The sequence below is a fragment of the Monodelphis domestica genome, chromosome 5, assembly GCF_027887165.1.
Source record: "Monodelphis domestica isolate mMonDom1 chromosome 5, mMonDom1.pri, whole genome shotgun sequence".
NCBI classification, from domain to species: Eukaryota; Metazoa; Chordata; class Mammalia; order Didelphimorphia; family Didelphidae; genus Monodelphis; species Monodelphis domestica.
In genome coordinates, this window is record NC_077231.1 from 62,500,246 (window position 1) to 62,519,896 (window position 19,651).

Genomic DNA, 19,651 nt, shown 5'->3' on the forward strand with positions numbered 1-19,651 from the left:
AGTGATAACTTCACTTTTAGGTAGTAGAGGAGGTGATATGGGAAATTGCTGCTCAGAACCTGATTTTGACCATTAGGAGTTAACTGGAATTTCCTCCTCAGGGTAAATGTTCTCCTCCAGAGTGCATAGTTTTCCCCTCTTTGACCAGAGTTTTATCTGTTCTTAGCAGCACTTTGCTCTCTGGTCTTCATCCCTTTTTCTTTCTCATGACATTCTTCTCTCCTCCAAACTCTTGAAACAGATCAAGTTTACCCTGTAGTCATCGGATCCTTCCCTTCTCTTCCCTTCTCTCTGTCCCTCTATCTCTTTTCTCTCTCTCCCTCCTTTTCTCCCTCCTTCAGTCACTCTCTTCCTTCCTCCCTCTTACTTAAGGGGACAAAAGCATTTATCTTCACCTCTGGGACAGACTCCTGTCTCCACTTTCAGAGTTCTGTCACTTTCCTTTGGCAGAAATATAAATATCAGGGGGCAGCTGGGTAGCTCAGTGGATTGAGAGCCAGATCTAGAGACGGGAGGTCATAGGTTCAAATCTGGCCTCAGACACTTCCCAGCTGTGTGACCCTGGGCAAGTCACTTGACCCCCATTGCCTAGCCCATACCACTCTTCTGCCTTGGAGCCACTACACAGTATTGATTCCAAGATGGAAGGTAAGGGTTTAAAAAAATAAAGAAAGAAAAAATACAAATATCAGATACTCAGTCAGGTTACTGTTATATTCACCTGGTTTGGTATATATTCACCAACAGTCATTTTTATAGGAGCAAAAGGATCTCACGTTTTCAACATGAATTCCCTCTCAGCACATCCCTGTGAGATTCATGACATCATATTTTCTTTTTTGTGTATAAATTTCAGATCACTTTGTTCTGTTTTTGATTGTGGCTTTTTGGGGTGTTTTTTGTTTTAACCATTACTTTGTTCATTAGAATGTAAGTGTATATGAGTCCTTAAGTATTTTATCAGTATCATGGTCTTCTCTTTGGTAAGGCCTTGAAATCAGTGACTTGATGGTTTGGGTTCAAATTTATTAAATGTGATTTTATTTTCTGAGGTATATTATATAGAGAACAGAGGTGTCAAACATATGGTAGGCCATGCAGCTGTTTTCCGCATGCAATAGAAATCAGCTTAAAATGTAATTGGGGCACAACTAGGTAGCACAGTAGATAAAGTGCCAGGCCTGAAATTGTAAGAACCTGTATTCAAATCTGACCTTAGACATGTCTTAGCTGTGTGACCGTAGGCAAGTCATTTAACTTGCTCTTCTGTCTTAGAGTTGTGACAAAGACAAAAAGTAAGGGTTTTTAAAAAATCTAATTGAGAAATAAATGAAATATGATAAAATATGGATAATGTTAATATATGATTTTCTAAATCAATATATTACTGACATTTTAGTGATTCCTGTTTCTATTTGGGTTTGACACTACTGCTTTAGATAATTTTCAAGTTAATATTTTAATACTGGAAATATTAAATAATATAACATTTATATAGCACTTTAAAATTTACAAATGTCATTAAATGTCATTTAATTTAATCCTTATGATAATCCTATGAAGTGGGTACTGTTATTATCCTCATTTTATAGTTGAGGAAACTGGGGCTGAGAGTATAAATGATTTGCCCAAATAGTAAGGGTATGAGGTAGCATTTGAACTCAGATCTTCCTGATTCCAGGCCCTTGTCTCTTTGCTATCAGATCATAAATATATTTCTCACATCATATTTTATCTTTGATGTTGTTGTTCATTCAGTCATGTCTGATTTTTTTTTGGTCCCTTCAGCATGCCAGGCCCTTCTATCCTTCACTATCTCCTGAGGACTGCCAAGGGCATGTACCTTGTTTTCTTGACACTATCTCTCCATCTCATCCTCTGCCATTTCCTTCTCCTTTTGTCTTCAATCTCTCCCAACATCAAGGTCTTTTCCAAGACAATATTATTGTCTTCTAAAGTCTAAAAAAGTCTGGCTAAAGTCTATTTGTCCTTCCAATAAGTAGTCTGAATTCATTTCTTTAAGCATTGACTGATTTAATCTCCTTGCTGTCCAGAGGGAGTCTCAAAAGTCTTCACTAGCACCACAATTGAAAAACATCGATTCTGTGATACTTGCCTCAGATTCCAACTCTACTGGAAAAACTATAAACTTTTGTTGGTAAATTTGTTGTCAAGATTTACTGTAGCTTTCCTTCTAAGGAGCAAGTGTCTTTTAATTTCCTGGCTGCAGTTAATTTCTTTCTGCAGTGATGCCAAGACTAAAATTTGACTCTACTTCCACTTCTTCTATTTGCCAGGAAGTGATGAGACCAGTTGCCATCTTAGGTTTTTTTGTGTGTTTTTTTTTTTTATGTTACACTTCAAGCCATCTTTTATACCCTGTTCTTTCACTCTCATTAAAAGGTTTCTTAATTCTTCTTCACTTCCTGCCATCAGAGTGGTATTATTTGCATGTCTGAGATTGTTGCTAATCCTCTAGGCAAACTTAATTGTAGCTTTTGATTCATCCAGCCTGGCATTTCTCATGATGTACTCTACATATAAATTAAATAAATAAGGTGACAATATACAGCCTTGTCATACTCCTTTTCCAGTCTGAAACCAATTATTTGTACCCTATTTGGTTCTAACTATTGCTTCTTGGCACACATACATATTCCTCATCAGCTACTCCCATCTTTTTGAGACCTTACCACATTTTGTCCTGATATACATAGTCAAAAGGATTTAATATAGTCAATGAAATGGAAGTAGAAGTCTTATTAAAGATAATTTTTCAGTTATCTTTATTAAGAAGAATAATTTGCTCTTAAAAAGTTCAACTCTTAAAAATAAAAATATATGTATAGTGTAAGGATAATTTTAGGGTTGTGACATAATCTAAATTAATTTTGGTTGCCAGAGAATATCCCAAATAAAATACCCAAGTCAGCTGGAAATTAATTAATATAGAGGAAAGAAATTAAGGAGAAGGGAGAGGGGAAAATGTAGGATTTCTCTTGCCTGGCCTGTGCCAGGGGGAAGATTAGAGGCTTTCTCTAAGAGGATAGTGTTTGGAAGGTAAAGGAGCAAGTATTAGCCTAAACTCTAAGAGAGCTCAACTAAGATGCCTGAACCTGAACTAGCTACTCAGTTTTTCCCAGTAGGGTATCAAGGAAAACTCACCGCCAAACCAGACAATAACTTCCCCCATGTCAAGATGTCGAAATGCTCATCATGCTGCCAGCCAGAGACCTCTCCACCACCAAAGAGCCCGGAGAGAGGAAGTGACGTGAAATATATAGATGGTTTTACATCACTTTCCTGCGTCTCACATGTACCAGTGATATCTTAGGCTTGACTTAAGACAGCCCAGGGGTCTGTCAGTTGTTTCTTATTTGTCATTTGCTAGCACACGCCCCGTCATAGGCCATCCTAAATACTTAATCCTTAAGTATGGGTGTAGACATTCCTGATTTTGTTAGACTAAGTAGGGTGGAGTAATCTAAAATTCACAATAGTCCATAGTTGTTTGTGTTTAGTGACAATTTAATTAGTTCTTAAACCTGGAGGATCTGGGTTGGAGTCCTAAGTGTGTTAACCATTGTCTTTGTTACCCTGGGCAATCATTTAAACTTTCAGTGCTCTAGACTAGTGGTTTCAAATTCAAATAGAAATGGATTCCTGTGGGCTATATATTGACTTAGAAAACCACAAATTAACATTGTTGATTTGGCTATTTTTATTTATTTTAATAATAATGATTTTCCCATTATATTTCAATTTGGTGTTGAAGCACCCAATAGTTTTGCCCAAGTTTGACATTCTCTGCTTTAAAAAAATCCTCTAAGAATGTAAATTGCCTGAAAGTTACTGATTTGTATTAATAAAGGGAACTTCTTTACCTGGGACTCCCTATTTTAATGTAATCATAGATCCAATCCTTATCCCAACATTAATTTTTGATTAATGTAGTTATTCACTATGAAATTTGTCTTCACTTAATACAATACTCTTTACTAAGTCAGCAGTAAAGAAATTCAATCAAGAAGAGTCATTTCAAGGATGTGAAAGCTGAGACAAAGATCTTAAATGCCTTCCCAAAGCCATTACAAATACACAGCAGAAGCATAGTTTGGATCAAGTTCCTCTGATTCCAAATCCAGTCACTGGATTATGATAACTGAATTGGTGGAATCTTCTAATACAACCTAAGACTTAGTTTTAAAAATACTGTGAAAGTTTATTTGTAAATACATATTCTAAAACCTGTCACAATTTTAAATTATGCATTTATGCATAAAGCAGAATGATTGTTTTAAAAATTAGGTAAGTGAAGAAAACATTAGAAAAATTTGCCTAAGTAAAGGGAAAAAATGAGAAGAAATATGATGCCATTTCAGGTTCAGTAATATTGTTATGTAAGCATCACTTTACCTATTTAAATTTTATGTATCCATTAGGTTAAGCAGATATGGTTAGCATTCTCTTTTTTGGTTACTTAATCGGTATACTTTGTGCCTCTAGTTTTAGGATAAACTGTTCCTTCAATATTCATTAAATTTAGGAGTTTTTAGATGACTAATCATTATTTTATTATTGACCAAAGCTCCATATTTTGTTTGTGAAAGTATCATTTTTTCTTTTCCTTTAGTATTAAAAAATCAGTCCAATTTGATACATCACCTAGAAATATATGTTTTTATGTATAAGGGTATGTGTGCTTTTCTATATTATTGAATATGGTTTCACTCTGAAAAATATCATTTTGGTTTCTATCTCTAAGGACTCTAATCTGGCATGCTTTTATTTCTCATAGTATAAGAGACAAGTTTCAGTTTGAAAAAGCTTCAGCAGATGTGGAAAAACATGATATTGTTGAATTTACTATTATTAGAGTGAAATGTAGAGAAATTGGAGTAAACATGACATATACTATAATAGAAATGTAAAAACAGTTTTTAGGAAAGAAATTGCAATGGCAGAACCCATTTTATCCCCAATAGGATGAAATGTTATTCATACTTATCCTTTCATGCATCAGATGATAATGATTCAGAAGGGATCTAATCTGAGCTAATAAGCATAGAAGCAGAAATAATGACATTATCATCCATCCAAAGGAACCCAGCAATCAGCAGGCTGTGTTCCAGGATTGGTTCTTCATGCAAACCTTTATGCCTTGCCTGTTCTGAGATAGATAGCAGTTCTGGGAAAGTACAAAGGAAATTAGTATTTTTGTAAACATCATATAGAAAAGGCATACATTTGTTTTCATATTCTTAATCTCCTTCAACTTTCTTACTACTGTCAGTGTTTCTTGCATTACTAGTTTTATTAATTCAGATTTGATACAGATGTGTAATTATAGCCACTAAATTATTAGCTAATCAATTTTCCAAGTGAAACAGAACTTTTATGATGTGAGTGACACTATAAACTGTAAATACCTGATAATTCAAAGTAAACTGATTCTTTTGTATCTGGATCATAAATGTTATTCTTTTTTGTCAGGTAATAAGGTAAAGTCAGATGATTTTATGAATGCCAAAAAGTCTCATGAAGTTCAGGTGATGTCAGAACTTATAGGATGTTTTACAAACTTCTGTGGCATAAAACAGGTAAGGTCATCTGTCTGTTTCAGGGTGTCAAAAATCTGCCATGTTAATATTTCATTTTCTTTTAATCTTCTGACTCTATGGAGCCTTTACATCACAGGTTCTTGACCTTCAGTCAATAAACTTAAAAAAATTTATAACTATTTCAATATGATTTTTGTCTAAGTAATCCTTAATGTTTTATTTCTTGCATTTAAACCTTTTCTGATAGAGTCTGATATCTCTGTCAAAGGGGTCCATGATCCACAACAGTTCAAGAACTCTTGCTCTAAATGATAGTTGAAGCTTAACATCCATAAAATGCAGAGAAAATATTTCATAATTATGAGTGCCTTACTCCCAATGCATTATAATTATGGCTATTCATCTTCAAAGAAGTTATTACTATTAATATTATTACAGAATTCCTGCAATCTATCAAACTTCTACCCAAATATATCAGAGAAAAGGATGAATCCTCTCAAAATTTGTACTCCTCCCTCTCTCCCCACATCACCTTCCCAATTACCATAGAGGACAATACCATCATCCCTGTCCTTCAGGCATACAACCTAGCCTCATTGGGGATGCTTTCCTTTCTCTCCCCATCTATGGCCAAGATCTGTCCTTTGGCACCTTCTTTCCCACATACCCTCTCTGTCACTGGGGTTGGCCCTCGTCACCTCACACATGCCTCCTGCAGCAGCCTCAGTTATCTCCCACAAAGTGATTTCTTTTTTTTTTTTTTTAATGTGTGATGGTTTGGAGGCGGGTTTACCCAGCTTGGAGCATCCTTTCCTTACTCCTCCATCTTAGCTCTCAGAAGGCCCCAAGTGATTTCTTGAAGCTCCTTGCTCAATAAACAGCAGTGCTGCTTCTCACCTCCAGACTAGATACAAAATCTTGTGTTTGGCTTTCACAGCCCTTCAGAATCCCCCTGCCTGCCCTCCCCCCTCAGCCTTCCAGGCTTATACTTCAACCTCTCCCATACTCTGACCCTCTGGCATTGGCCTTCTTGCAATCTCACACACAGGACACCCCAAATCTTGGCTATGCACATTTTCCCTGACTGTCCTCCACATTTGGAACACTCTCCTTCCTTATCTTTGCCTCCTGGCTTCCCTGAGCTCCCAACTAAAACCCATCTCCATCCATTCCCAGTTCTAGAGGATTTCCTATTTATCCCGTGTGTGTATATGCATATATATACATATATAATATATATATACACACTCATACATGTTGTATATGTGTATTTATAATATACACAGATCTGAAGATAGATGGGTCTCTCATTCACACTTATTTACATGTTATCTTCCCCCATTATATTACAAGCTGTCTTTCTTTCCACAGTGCCTAGATCATAGTAGACACTCGGTAAATACTTATTGACTTAATGATCGGCCCAGTATTAAAAATTGCAGTTCACATTTATGTAGTTCATTAAGGTTTGCAAAGCATTACTATGTTTTGATTAATGATCTGTTTTGTTATTTGATCCTTTCAAAAATGAGATAGTTACTATTTACACTAATGATTATGGGAATCTCTGTTAACATCTTTTATCTGCTGTCCTATTAATTGTTTGAGAATTCTCACTGAGGAAGAAACAAAGTTTCCTCATCTGTGAAAGAAATGGGTTGGATTCAGTGATTTCTAAGTAATGTGTAATTAGAAATCTTGAACCCTTGGACTTCATCTCCCAGAATCCTTTTTCCTTTGTCCATGTAGAGTTCTTACATATTGTACATGAAAGTTTGCTGTAACCCCGCCTTTTAACTCTTCTTCCTGTGCTCTCCTCCTGGCTCTCTTCCCACTTTTGGCTGTCCAACCAACTCTCTCTTTGCTAATGCTATCATTTTCCTTTTTCTTTATGTTATTAATTAATACATTCTTATAGGAATATAATACTTGAAGTATTTGGATATTAATTTTTAATCCTACAGTAACCTTCCAGATCTGAATTCTAGGATCCCAAGATCCTGTTACCTTGAAAGAGCATTGTTTCCCAGAATTCATGTGACAGAAATCTTTGGTATTTCTTATACTGTTTCATTTTAATTATTTTATTTCTTTAAGAAATATAGGAATTTTAAGATTTTTTAAAGAAATATAAGCACCTCTAATATTTATAGTTTTTATAAAAGACCTAAAGTTAGACTCCATTTCTTGTGCTCTTAATGTGAATAGTTAATCTCACCTATCCTTCTAGGAGAAAAAAGTCATGTTGGTCTTGTGCTTATTACTTCCTGCTTGGTAATATCAAACAAAAAGTTAATGTACCTCTATAGAACTTTTAATCCTATTTAGGCTCTAGGGCTCAAATAAATTAAGTAAAAATGCTACAATACTTTTATTGGTTTTGATACTTGTGAAACTATTTTTGATATTTGTGTTTGAAGATATTTACATTTCTTATCCCTTCAACAAAAAATATGTAGTTTGAGTTAATGTATATTCCTAACTTTATTGATTCAGGCATCTTGTACTCAAGAATTTCTTTTTTAATGCCAAGTACTTTATGACTCAATAGTGAATGTTTTAAAATCAAAAACAGCACTACAATATAGCAGAAAAGAGGAGACAAGAAACAAGACTGCTTTATATTAAGTTTATTCCATTATTCATTGATATATGCTAGACTAGAATTTATTTGTTCATATTTAGGAATACGATGAAAATAGACTCTCAATTATAGGGGGGGAATCTATTTTAGTTATTGAACACCAAGAACAACAAAAAGGCTTTTGGTTTGATTACCTTTTAATTGAGGTGAGAGATTATAAATTTTTAGGAGTTTTCCCTGATTGACTTATTTAGCTATACTTACAAAACCACATATATATAGCTGTATGTATGTAAACATATATATGTTGCATATATAATTTAATTAAAGCATGTAGAATTATGAAAATAAATCTCATATTTATAATAACCAAAGACTTCATGATGCAAGGTTAGAGATCACTCAAAAACAGAAAAATTCCTTTTCTTTCACTTGTTCATACTTGTGGAACGGATAGTATAGAATATGGTTCTCTAGTGATATTTTATAGTATATTATTTAAAAAAATGAAATGAAGGAAAATTTATGCATGCTATAAATATTACAGATGGTCCCTTAGTTTTATAAAATCATAAGACAATATTGAAGAAATATAACTAGTTCAAAAAATAGCCTCAATTATCTTTATCAACTCTAGTTATTTTCCCTTGTTACTTAAAAACTTCCGAAATCATTTTACGTTTATTTTAGAAATAAAATATACTCATGAAAGAATTCATCTCTTAATAGATATATTCATAAGACAAATGAAAAACCCTATACTTGTACACACTTTTGGTTGTTTCTTGAAAGGAAGTAGTCACTTAATATAGGTAGGTAGGGGTCTCTGATTGGCTAGGCTGGCCTATTTTTCAATCTTTCCATCTCTACTCCAGAGCCTTGTCCAGAGTTTTGAGTCAGGGTCAAAAGGCTGATGTTAGTTCATCCAGGAATGATTTTAGAATTGTACATTTAAACCTCAAAAGGACTTTAAAAATCTAGTACAACTGAAAACTGAAATCTAGGGAACCTAACCCTCCCCAAGGTCATTCTGATATTTAGCATTAGATCCATGAGTCTTACCCAAGTCCTCTAACTCATGAGATCAGCTACCATCTTTCTGCTCCCCCTTAGATTGTGAGTGCTTTGAGGATAAGGACCATCATTTACCACTTTTTATAACTTTGCACAGTGCCTGATATATAGTGGAAACTTAATAAACATTTATTGACTATTTGCTTGCTCTAGTGAATTGATACATGCTAATCAAACTCATTGGTAGGCTAGAATATTAACTTAATTTTTCATTGAGTAATATAGCTATGAGGCAGACCAGACTATTTATATTGCCTAGTTGGTTCATACTATTAACATCATAGATTTACAGCGTCCAGGAGAGACCTCAGAGGTCATCTGATATAACCCCCTCTTTTAGAGATTACAAAAATTAGACACAAATATTTAAATGACTTGCTTTTTAAGATCAGTAAGTTACTTACTAAATATCAAATAAAGGAGGAGTTTGATAGGATTAAGAGATATTGCCTTGATGGCCTGATGCATCACCCTTCTGCACTAAAGGACTAGAATTACTGAGTCGGGGCAAACCTCTCTGTCCCCTGGAAAGTGTCCTGAGCAGCACTGCTAAATTTCTTAACTTATTACTTGTTTATACCTTCCATCTACATCATCACCCTTTTAATTCAATTCTATTTAAAAGGCATTTATTAAGTGCCTGCTGTTACAAAACATTGCAGCAGACTGGGAAAGAGTACATGGTTTTTGTGTTCAAGGAGTTTACAGAAGAGCTCAAATAGTGGAAAGAGAAATTAGGGAGATGAAGAGCATTTGAACCTGGGGGATGAGGAAAGGTGTCATGGAAAAAGCTATGTCTAAGCAATGCTTTGAAGCAAAGCCTGGATGAATAAAAAGCACCTGGTAGGTACTTACAACATGCCAAGCACTCTGCTCAGTCTTTGAATTAAAAATTCAAAATCAAAATAGACTTTATCCTCAAGGAGTTTGCTTGATAATGAAGCAAGCAATAATAAAAATAAAGGAGTTATGTTTGATCTGAAGTTACAAAGATGGTGAGTAGAGTCAATCCATTGAGACATAATTCCAAGAGGCAGTGTGAATGCAGATTTGCTTACACTTCTCAAAGCCACAAGTGGAAAGTGTGGGGGTATATACAGACCCGGGGCTTAAAATATTCTGAGTGAAAATGAGACTACATGATCCCAGAGAGTGCTGAGTGGTGGGACTTAGATTTCAGGAGGTGTTAATGAGCCAGAAAAACTTCTATATATGAGGACTGGCTTATGCAAGTATATGGAGAGAGGAAGGGACAGGAGAAAGTTAAAAGATTTCTTTAAATGCCAGACTAGGGAGTTTTGATTTAGTTAATAAGTAGGTAGTAGAGAGTCACCCAGCGACTTTGAGCACAATAGAGTGAGGTACAGTCAAGCTGTACCTCAGGTACATGGCTTTGATAGCAGATGGACAGAAGAGAGGAGACTGCTACTTTGGTCCGGAGAAAAGAAAATAAGAGCCTGAATGAAGATTTCATGGGGTGAGTGAAAAGTAGGAGCAGTAAAATAGGTGAGAACACAGGCTGGAGGTATCAGTAGGATATAACAGTTGATCATATGTTTGAGAAGGTAGAGGAATCAAAAGTAAAAGATGGCCTTAATGCTTTGATCTGAGTCATTGGGAGAATAGCGGTACAATCACCAAAGACAGGGTATTCGGAAGGAAGGTCAGGTTGTACAAGAAAGGTGATGAGCTCACATCAAAATAGAGAAGTCTAGATGAAAGTAAATAGGTTTATTCTCCCAAGCAAGGCCAGCCAACTTTCTGTAGGATGCCTACGTAAAGCATTTCCTAAAACAATTCACTTGGCTATGGGATCTGAAATTCTATCAAATATATACTTGAATCAGGTTAATAAGTATTCTCCTTTAAAAAGGTCTCATATATTAGTGGAAATTTACCAAATCAGATTGTTTTCCTTCAAATAACTTATTGAGATAACTGCACTGAGAAAATAAGTTCTGAATGGAAGTTACGTCAGAAAATTAATTTGTTTGCTTTCAGCACTTATGGAGATAGAGAAGGATAGATTTTCCTCCACTTCTCATCAGTGTATGGCAGCATCACTGAGGGGTTGATGTTCATCCTTCATTTTCAAAAACCAGTGACATCACAGGGTTCTGTTTTAACTTGCACTTGAATTAGCTTTAAGCCTCATTCTCTTTTCCAAAATCATCAAAGTCCAGTGACAAGATATAAGCCAGGATGACTGGCAATGACCTAGGATGCAGTGGATGACTTGGGCATCTTCTGTTTCTAATCAAACTCTAAGAATTCCACAGCCCCTGCTTCAGCCATCTTTATGACCATTAGAACAAATTGTTATCATTTACTCACTCCACTTGGGGAAATTTTAACATAGCTGGGTTAGATTTCTCCCACTAAGTCACCAACAGGTTTGAGGTCTATCAGCTACTCTCATCCTGGTTTAACCCTCCTGCCAAGATGGCTACTGTGTATCTGAGACCTTCTTGGAGCCACAGGTGAAAAAGTGGATAAAAAGAAATGGTTTCAGCAAGCCCTCACACCAGAGGTGTTGGACCTCTCCAAACACCTCATAGAGGGCAGCTGAGGCATGAAGTAAAGAGGGGAAAACAGGTGTAGATAAGATTTTGCCTAGAGTTGCCCCTTCTCAGGAAAGAAGGAGGGATGGCCCTTTGAAGGCCTTTTGCTTCAGATAACCAGGACTCAGGCTTTTACCTTTCAACAATAATGTGGATTAATTAGCTGTGTGAACTGGTCTGGGAACTTAACCACCATTTATAATTTTGTTAATGTCGGAAAATAGATTCCAAATTCCAAACAACCAACCTCCAAATAAACTTTTGGAGTCCAACCTATTCATAAGTTGAGGATTTTCTATAATTAAATACATTTTGTTGAATTTTTTTAAGCCTCAAAAAAGATTTAGTCCAAAGAAGAATTTGGGGAGGATAAGAGGCAATCTTAAATATTTATTGCTTCAGGGAAAGCTTGGTGGCTCATCAGAGACAGGTCTAGAGATAGGAAGAGATGAAGAAACAGGAGATCCTGGGTTTCAATCTGGCCTCAGATACTTCCTAGTTGTGTGATCCTGAGCAAATCACTTAATTCCAGTTGCCTAAGCCCTTACCATGAAACTTATATTTTGTGTGGATTCTAAGACAGAAGGTAAGGTTTTTTTAAAATATATAGTGAGTGAAAATTATAGGGAAACAACTCTTTAACTTAGAATATGGATGAATTTTCCAATAGCTATATCTAATCCTAGAGTAGAATAAGATTTCTTGAATTATAATAAATTCTCCTTTGCCAGAAAGGTTAAAGCAGATAGTTAATGTCTTTCTGTCTGGTATGCTACAGAAAGAATTATTCTGTGAAGAAAATTAAACTAGATAAACCTCTGAAGTCCCTTCTAACATTAAAATTAGATTATTTGTTTTTCTTCTTTTGTTTTGAAAATGAGAATAAAACTTTGAATAGAAAAGGAAAATGATAGTTGCTGTTTTAATTTCCCGTTGCAGTTGTAGGCTTTGTAGAGGTATGGTTTGAGAAGGTTTTTGAACACAGACCAGAAGACTGCTTGGTAAAGTTTGTGGGGAAGGGTGTTCCTGAGCATAGGGAATAATGTGTCTGAAGGCATTTTCTGGCTGCATTATTGAAATTTTACACTCATTAGATTCATTGCTTCCAGCACCATACCACTGAGATCATTTTTCTCAGTTACAGCTCTGACCACATCATCACTCTTTTCAAAACTTCTCATTGGCTCTTTGTTGACCTTCCCAAAATCAATATCTTTACCATATGATATAAACTTTTCCACCAAGCAGTTCCTTAATATTTAACCTTGACATTTCCTACTACAAGGCTCCAGCTGATTCTCTGTTCTGCCCCTCACATAGTTACCATTACTCACTCAGAATCTTGGGCCTTTCCTCACACTATTAAGTTACTTTCTAGCCATGTTTGTCTCTTTGTAGCTCCATTTGAGGTTTTCTTGGCAAAGATTCTGGAATGGTTTGTCATTTCCTTTTCCATCTCATCTTACAAATGAGGAAACTGAGGCAAACAGAGTCAAGAGACTTGCCCAATGTCACACAGAGAGTAAATGTCTGAGGCCAGATTTAAACTCAGGAAGATGAGTCCTCCTAACTTCAAGCCTGGCACTGTATCCACTTTGCCACCTCGCTGCCCGTTTCTTCTGCTAATTTATATTAAAAACTCAGCTCTTCCTAATTTGTTCTTTCCCCCTGGAAAGTGTATCTGTTGTTTTTCCAGAAGAGCTTCCCTAATTAATTGGCAATTCAGCATCCTACTTTAGCATATTATTAATTGCACCTGTAGACATTGCACAGACTTTGAATAGGACAGAGCAAGCCTTCTAGGGCAGGGACTTTTTGGTTTGATCTTTACAGTGTTGAGTGTCATGACTTGCTCATAAAGGAGAGGAATCTGATATGTGATTTCACTGGTACTGGGTCCTCTCACCTGAGGAGACTTCTTAGTTAGGCTGGCACCTTTTCTGCTATATCTAGTCTTTGAGAACTGCCTAAAGTGCTAGAAGTTAAGTGATTTACCCAGGATCACACAGCTAGTGTTGTCAGAGGCAGAATCTAAACCTAGGCCTTCCTGACTGATGCTCATTATTTACTATTCGAGCCCATCTTTCAATGGGTTTGTTTGTTTGTTTTCTCCAATTCAGTTCTATTCAGTAAATGTTCATTAAGTACTCCCTATGTGCCAGGCACTGTGCTAAGTGCTAGGGATACATATAAGGAGAAGAGTCCCTGCCCTTGAGGAGCTTACAATTAAATGGAAGAAGACAATGCCCAGAATGAAACTGAAGGGGACAGGAGTATGATATTTGTGGAATTGAAACTAAGCAGAGCTGCAGATGGAAAATGAGAACTTAACTGGAAAGTTCTGTGCCCTCTTTTTTTTTAAACCCTTTCCTTTCATCTTGGAATTGATGCTGTGCATTCAAGGTAGGAGAGTGGTATGGGCTAGATAATGCAAGTTAAGTGACTTTCCCAGGGTCATACAGCCAGGAAGTTCCTGAGGTCATATCTGAACCCAGTACCTCTGGTCCCTAGGCCTGGCGCTGAGCCTCCTAGCTGCTCCTTGTGCCCTTTTTAAAGGAAGATTGCAGGAAGGGTTTATTGCTGCATCCTTGAGCCCTCCTATTAGAGGAGAGAGGCCATTGAGAAAGCTAAGATGGTTTTGAGTATCACATGCTCAGCCAGGATGCATGGTGATGAAATTTCAAGTTATTGGTTTTTCCTTAGGGAGGCATGACATTCATAGAACTGAAAACAAGCAAAGCAAAGCTGCTAATGGGGGTGGGGGTGGGGTGGGCAATGCCTCTCACGTTAGCCCCTTTATATATGCTTATTCAGTTAGTTGAGTTGAAATTCATTAAATTCTCCAAGGCTCAGTCCTGAAACCTTCTGCTTTGTCTTTCAATATTCTCTTCCTCAAATAGTTCATCAATTTTCAATAATTCAACTGTTGTTAATATTTGATGCTTCCCAAGATTATATATCTAATTGTATCCTTTTCCCCAGTCTCTAGTACAGGCCTTCTGCCAGGTGACATGGAACCTTAGTCATCTGTGACTTACTCATTTCTTTCATTCCTTATTTTAAGACAGTAACCAATCTTCATCCTCTGAAGGCCAAGACTTTTCTTCTCCACATCTGTGGCCATCTCCTTCATCTAGGACCTATTATGGAATGTGAGTAGAATAAAGATCTTAATAGAACATTAAGTCCAATGGATCTAAAAGTGTGGTCCAGGGACCCCCACGAGTCCATGAAGTAAGAAATGTTTTTGTAATAATTCAAAGATATCTTAATTTCTCTAATGTTAAATATTTATAAATATAAGTCACATAAGGGCAGCAAAGTGACACAGTGGATAGAGTAGCAGGTCTGGAGTCAAGAAGACTTATTTATCAAATCCAACCACAGACACCTATTTGCTCTGTGTCCCTGGGCAAATCACTTAACTGTTTGCCTCAGTTTCCTCTTCTTTAAAATGAGTTGGAGAAGGAACTGGCAAACTACTTTAGTATTTTTGCCAATAAAGCCTTAAATAGAGTCATAAAGAGTCTGACACAACTGAAATGACTGAACAATAAAAACCCACATAAACAAAAGCTCATTGAGGGAAAGTCCTCAATCATTTTTTTAAACCCTTATCTTCCACCTTAGAATCAATACTAGGTATTGGTTCCAAGGCAGAAGAGTGGTAAGAGCTAGGCAATGGGGTTAAGTGACTTGCCCAAGGTCACACAGCTAGGAAGTGGCTGAGGCCAGATTTGAACCGAGGACCTCTGGTCACTAGTCCTGACTCTCAATCTACCAAGCTACCAGCTGCCCTACCCCCCACCCCCAATCATTTTTAAGAGTATAAAGGGATCATGAGACTAAAAATGTTTGAGAACTGCTAATGCAGTATACCCCTTCTCCCCGGCCCCTGCACACCCTGTTTAACAGAAGAGGTCATTCTGGCAGAGGGAGATGATGTAATTTGCTGGGTGCATAGCTGGTCTTTAGTAGAGATAGAAACAGAAGCTAGGTTGTTGGACCCTCGTTCCATTGCCAAATGTCTGAGATGATCTTTCTCTTTTCAGGACAGATTAGGAGGAGATCTCATAGACAGTGACTGAGGAACAAGGCAAGAGGGAAAGGAGTTGTAGTAGAGGGAGGCTTGGACAGTCCCTTGGGGGGTTCAGCAGGTACTTGGATCCATCCAGGCCAACTCTATATCCCATGACTGCTAGTACACCCCAAGTAGAGTAGGAGTATATAACATCTTCTTTTACTTTGTAGGGCCCAAGAATGCCTAAAAAAGTATCTGTGTGAGTAAGACCCAGGGAGAGACAGAGGGATTGCAGGGGGTGGTGGGGGTGGGGTGGGGGGGTAGAAACAGGGTTATAGAGAGGGAGATTTCATCCTTAGAGTTTGACTTAATATCAGAATGGACTTTGCCTGGGCATTAGCAAACTCTGTCCCTGGCAGTATTTTAGTGATGGCTAAATTCCCCTTTTTCAGGATGTAGAGGAGATTCTTGTACTAGAAGAGGTTAAAATAGAGCCTACAGTCTCCTTCCTTGGTTCGGGGGAGGAAGCTCCTAAAGACCATGGAGAGCAGAGATGGGCAAGACCAGATTCCGATTTCTGGGTAGGAGCTGCGTCTGGCCCTCCTCTTGTAGAAGCTACAAGACAGATATCCCGCGTGTACCCTACCTTTCTTTTCTTTTCTCCCTCTCTAAGTGTGAGGTCAAGAAATCTTGTTTATGTCTTGGGATAAGGTTGGTTTAGGATTTAATCTACAGTATAGTATAAAATGTTCAAATCATGATGAAACACCAAACAAGACGTGGTAAATCTAGATATGTTAGGGTCTAAGGAACAAAAGGAATTTATAGAGCAGAAAGGGGTGGAAGAGACATAGTCCATCTCCCTTATTTTCACCAGAGGGAAGTTGGGATTCCTATGTAGAAGGTAATCTGCTTGGTCGACTTAGCAAGTTAATAGACCTGTCAAGACTAGAACCCAGATTTTTCTGACTAGGTTAAGGTGGCAGCTTCATGTTAAAAGCCTTCGAGGTCTGGGTTCTCCTTCTGGCTATGATATTTACTTGTTCTGGGACCTTTGGCAGTTTTTTTCATTTCTCCGAAACTTCATTTTCCAACCTTTAAAGTTGGATTTGGACTAGATAAGCAGTCCCAGTTTGGAGTCCAAGTTCTTAGCTAAGGAATAAAAAAGATCTTTAAGGCAGGAAGACATATGACCAGATCCTAAAAGAAGTCAAAGGTGCCCAGAGGAGAGTTGATCCAAGCCCAAAATATTTCGGAGCCTGGGTATTCCATTAGGGTTGGAAATTTGACAGGATCAGCTGGGACTGGGAGAACAACCTTAGTACATATGTGTCAGAGGGGAAATCCATCTGGGAGAGTTGAAAGAGAAAGGTCATCGAGTGTTTGCTTTGGGTCATTGAGAAAGACCAGATTAGACTTGTTCTGCTTGGCACCAGCCAGGATACAAGAAGCTAGAAGGTGGAAATCACAAAGAGGCAGATTTTCACTCTGTAAGGAACAACTTTCTAAACCATTAGAGCTATCCTTCAGTGGAATAGGAGATAGTCCTGTCCCCTCATTACAGGTCTCCAAGCAAAGGCTATATGTGCCATCTGATACCCATTAAGTTCTGCCCCTCTACCTGTCTAGGGATGAGGTATACATTCCTACCCCCTTGATCTAGGGATTCCAAAAGCATACCTGAAAAATAATTTCCTTTTACAACATACCTGATAAGCAGGCATTAAACTTTTGTTTGAAGACCTCTGATGAGGGTGAACTCACAACATTCCAGATAATACCTAACATTAAAGTTTACAAAGCACTTTAAAAATATTATGTCATTTTATTCTTTCAACAATGAGAATATTGTCGTCCCCATCTTATGAATGAGGCAACTGAAGCAGAGAGAGGTTAAGTGACTTGTCCAGGGTCACAAAAGTAGGAGTGAGTATTTGAGGCCATATTTGAACTCAGGTCTTCCCACCTGTAGGTTCAGCTGTCTCTCCATATCCTGTGTTGCCTAGTGGTCTCCCCAAACCACTGGATCTGCTTTTGTTTCTGTTAAGTTTTTTAGCACCAATCTTCATTGACCTTTCTGTAGCTGTCCTCCCATTTGTTCCCCTCACACCAAAAAGAATGAGTTTTATCCTTCTTCAGAATAAGAGATCATTTTCCCATAACTCATCTTCTTAAGCCAGAATGTTGCGTACAGTGGGGAGAGAAGAGACAGGGAGGTGGAGCCATTTAGAGGCTCTTTGAATAGTCCAGGCAGCAGGTATTGGGGCTCTTAACTAGGATCCTGGCTGCTAGAAAGAAAGGAATAAACATGAGAAATGGGAGGAGGGGAAGAGTAGTACCCCCAAGGAGGAACACCAATTGGATAGCTAGCATAGACTTCATCCAAAGAAGAGGATTTATGATCAAACCTTCACACAGTCCTCATATGGTATTAACTCAAGACCTTTCACCATTCTCATTGCTTCCCTTTGGAAAAAAAAAAAACTAAAGTTTTCTCTGTTTTACTTTCTCTGCCTGTTCCTCATCCCTGGAATGCTCTCCTTCATCTTCGCCTACAGGCATCCTTGACTCCTTAAAACCCAGCCAGAATCTCTTCTGCAGGGATCCTTTCTCAAGCCTTCTTAATTCCAGTGTCTTCTCCCTGTTTATTATTCTTGTTTATCTTGTGTATAGCTTATATATATTTGTTTGTTGTCTCCTTGCATTAGATTGTGAGTTCCTTGAGAGCAGGAACTATCTTTTTCCTCTTTCCATATCCCCAGCAAAGTTCCTGGCACATAAGAGGTGCTTGCCATTGATTGATTGATTGATTATCAGTGTCCTTCTTAAATACTCGGAACTGAACATAATATTCCAGATTTGGCCCAGACATGTTAGAGTATCTTGGGAATATAATATCTTTATTCCTGGAAACAGTGCTTCCTCAGTGAAGGCCAAGAGAGAATTAACTTTTTGGCTTTCCCTTCTCACTGTTGGCTTATATTGAACAGTCCCCTAAAACTCCCAGAACCTTTCCAGACAAATTGCTCTTTAACCATTCTTTTCACATCTTGCCTTTTGAAGTTATATTTTTTAACTCAAATGTAAGACTTAACAATTATGGTTATTAAATTTTAATTGACTAGATTTGGCTCAGTGTTCTGAGAATGTTTTTAGGTCTTACCATTGTCATCCCATTTATTAGATCTCGCTTGTGGCTTTGGGTCCCAGTTGTTGGGATGGTCATGCCATCTTTGCTCTTCACCAAGTCCTTGGTGTGTTATTCACTTGCTTTTTAATGATGCCTGATTTTTTTGTGACCCCTTTGGGATTTTCTTGGCAAAGATACTAGAGTGGTTTGCCATTTCCTTCTCCATCTTAGTCTATAGATGAGGAAACAGAGGCAAACAGGGTTAAGTGACTTGCTCAGGGTCACCCAGTTAGTAAGTATCCTAGGCCAGATTTGAACTCAGGAAAATGAGTCTTCCTGACTCCAGGCCTGGTGCACAGTCTTAGACACTACCTAGAAAATCCTTGATAAAAAATGTCAAACAGCACAGCACTGGAAATATAGGAAGGGCAAATCTGAAAAGCATTTTAAATGGCAGAAACACTTTGATATTTGATCCTGATGTTAACAGGTACCACCAGTTTCTGTGCTGGGGAGGACATGGTCAAGCCTGCGTTTGAGGAAATTATTTTGGCCACTGTCTAAGGAATGTGTTGGTATGGGAAAAGACTGTAGTTGGGGAGGCCCTTAAGGAGGATTCTGCAAACCTCAAGTGAGGTGCTCTGAACTTGAACTCAAGGGGTGATAAATGTGAGCGATTCTGGATTTATATGGAGAAAAATGGAAAAGATTTTCACCTGA

The 19,651-nt window shown here is 37.5% G+C and overlaps 1 protein-coding gene across 2 annotated transcripts in view; it reads left to right on the forward strand.

Moving 5' to 3' along the window:
* METTL25 (methyltransferase like 25) overlaps positions 1 to 19,651 on the forward strand; it is a 157,919-nt gene that overhangs the window by 28,661 nt on the left and 109,607 nt on the right. For both annotated transcript variants that reach the window (XR_472405.3, XM_001364103.4), the window contains exon 3: positions 5,494 to 5,600. Coding sequence is in view for 1 of the 2 variants with exons in the window: in XM_001364103.4 (XP_001364140.1) it covers positions 5,494 to 5,600 (107 nt within the window). In the remaining variant the exon portion in view is untranslated. The remainder of the gene's footprint in view (positions 1 to 5,493; positions 5,601 to 19,651) is intronic.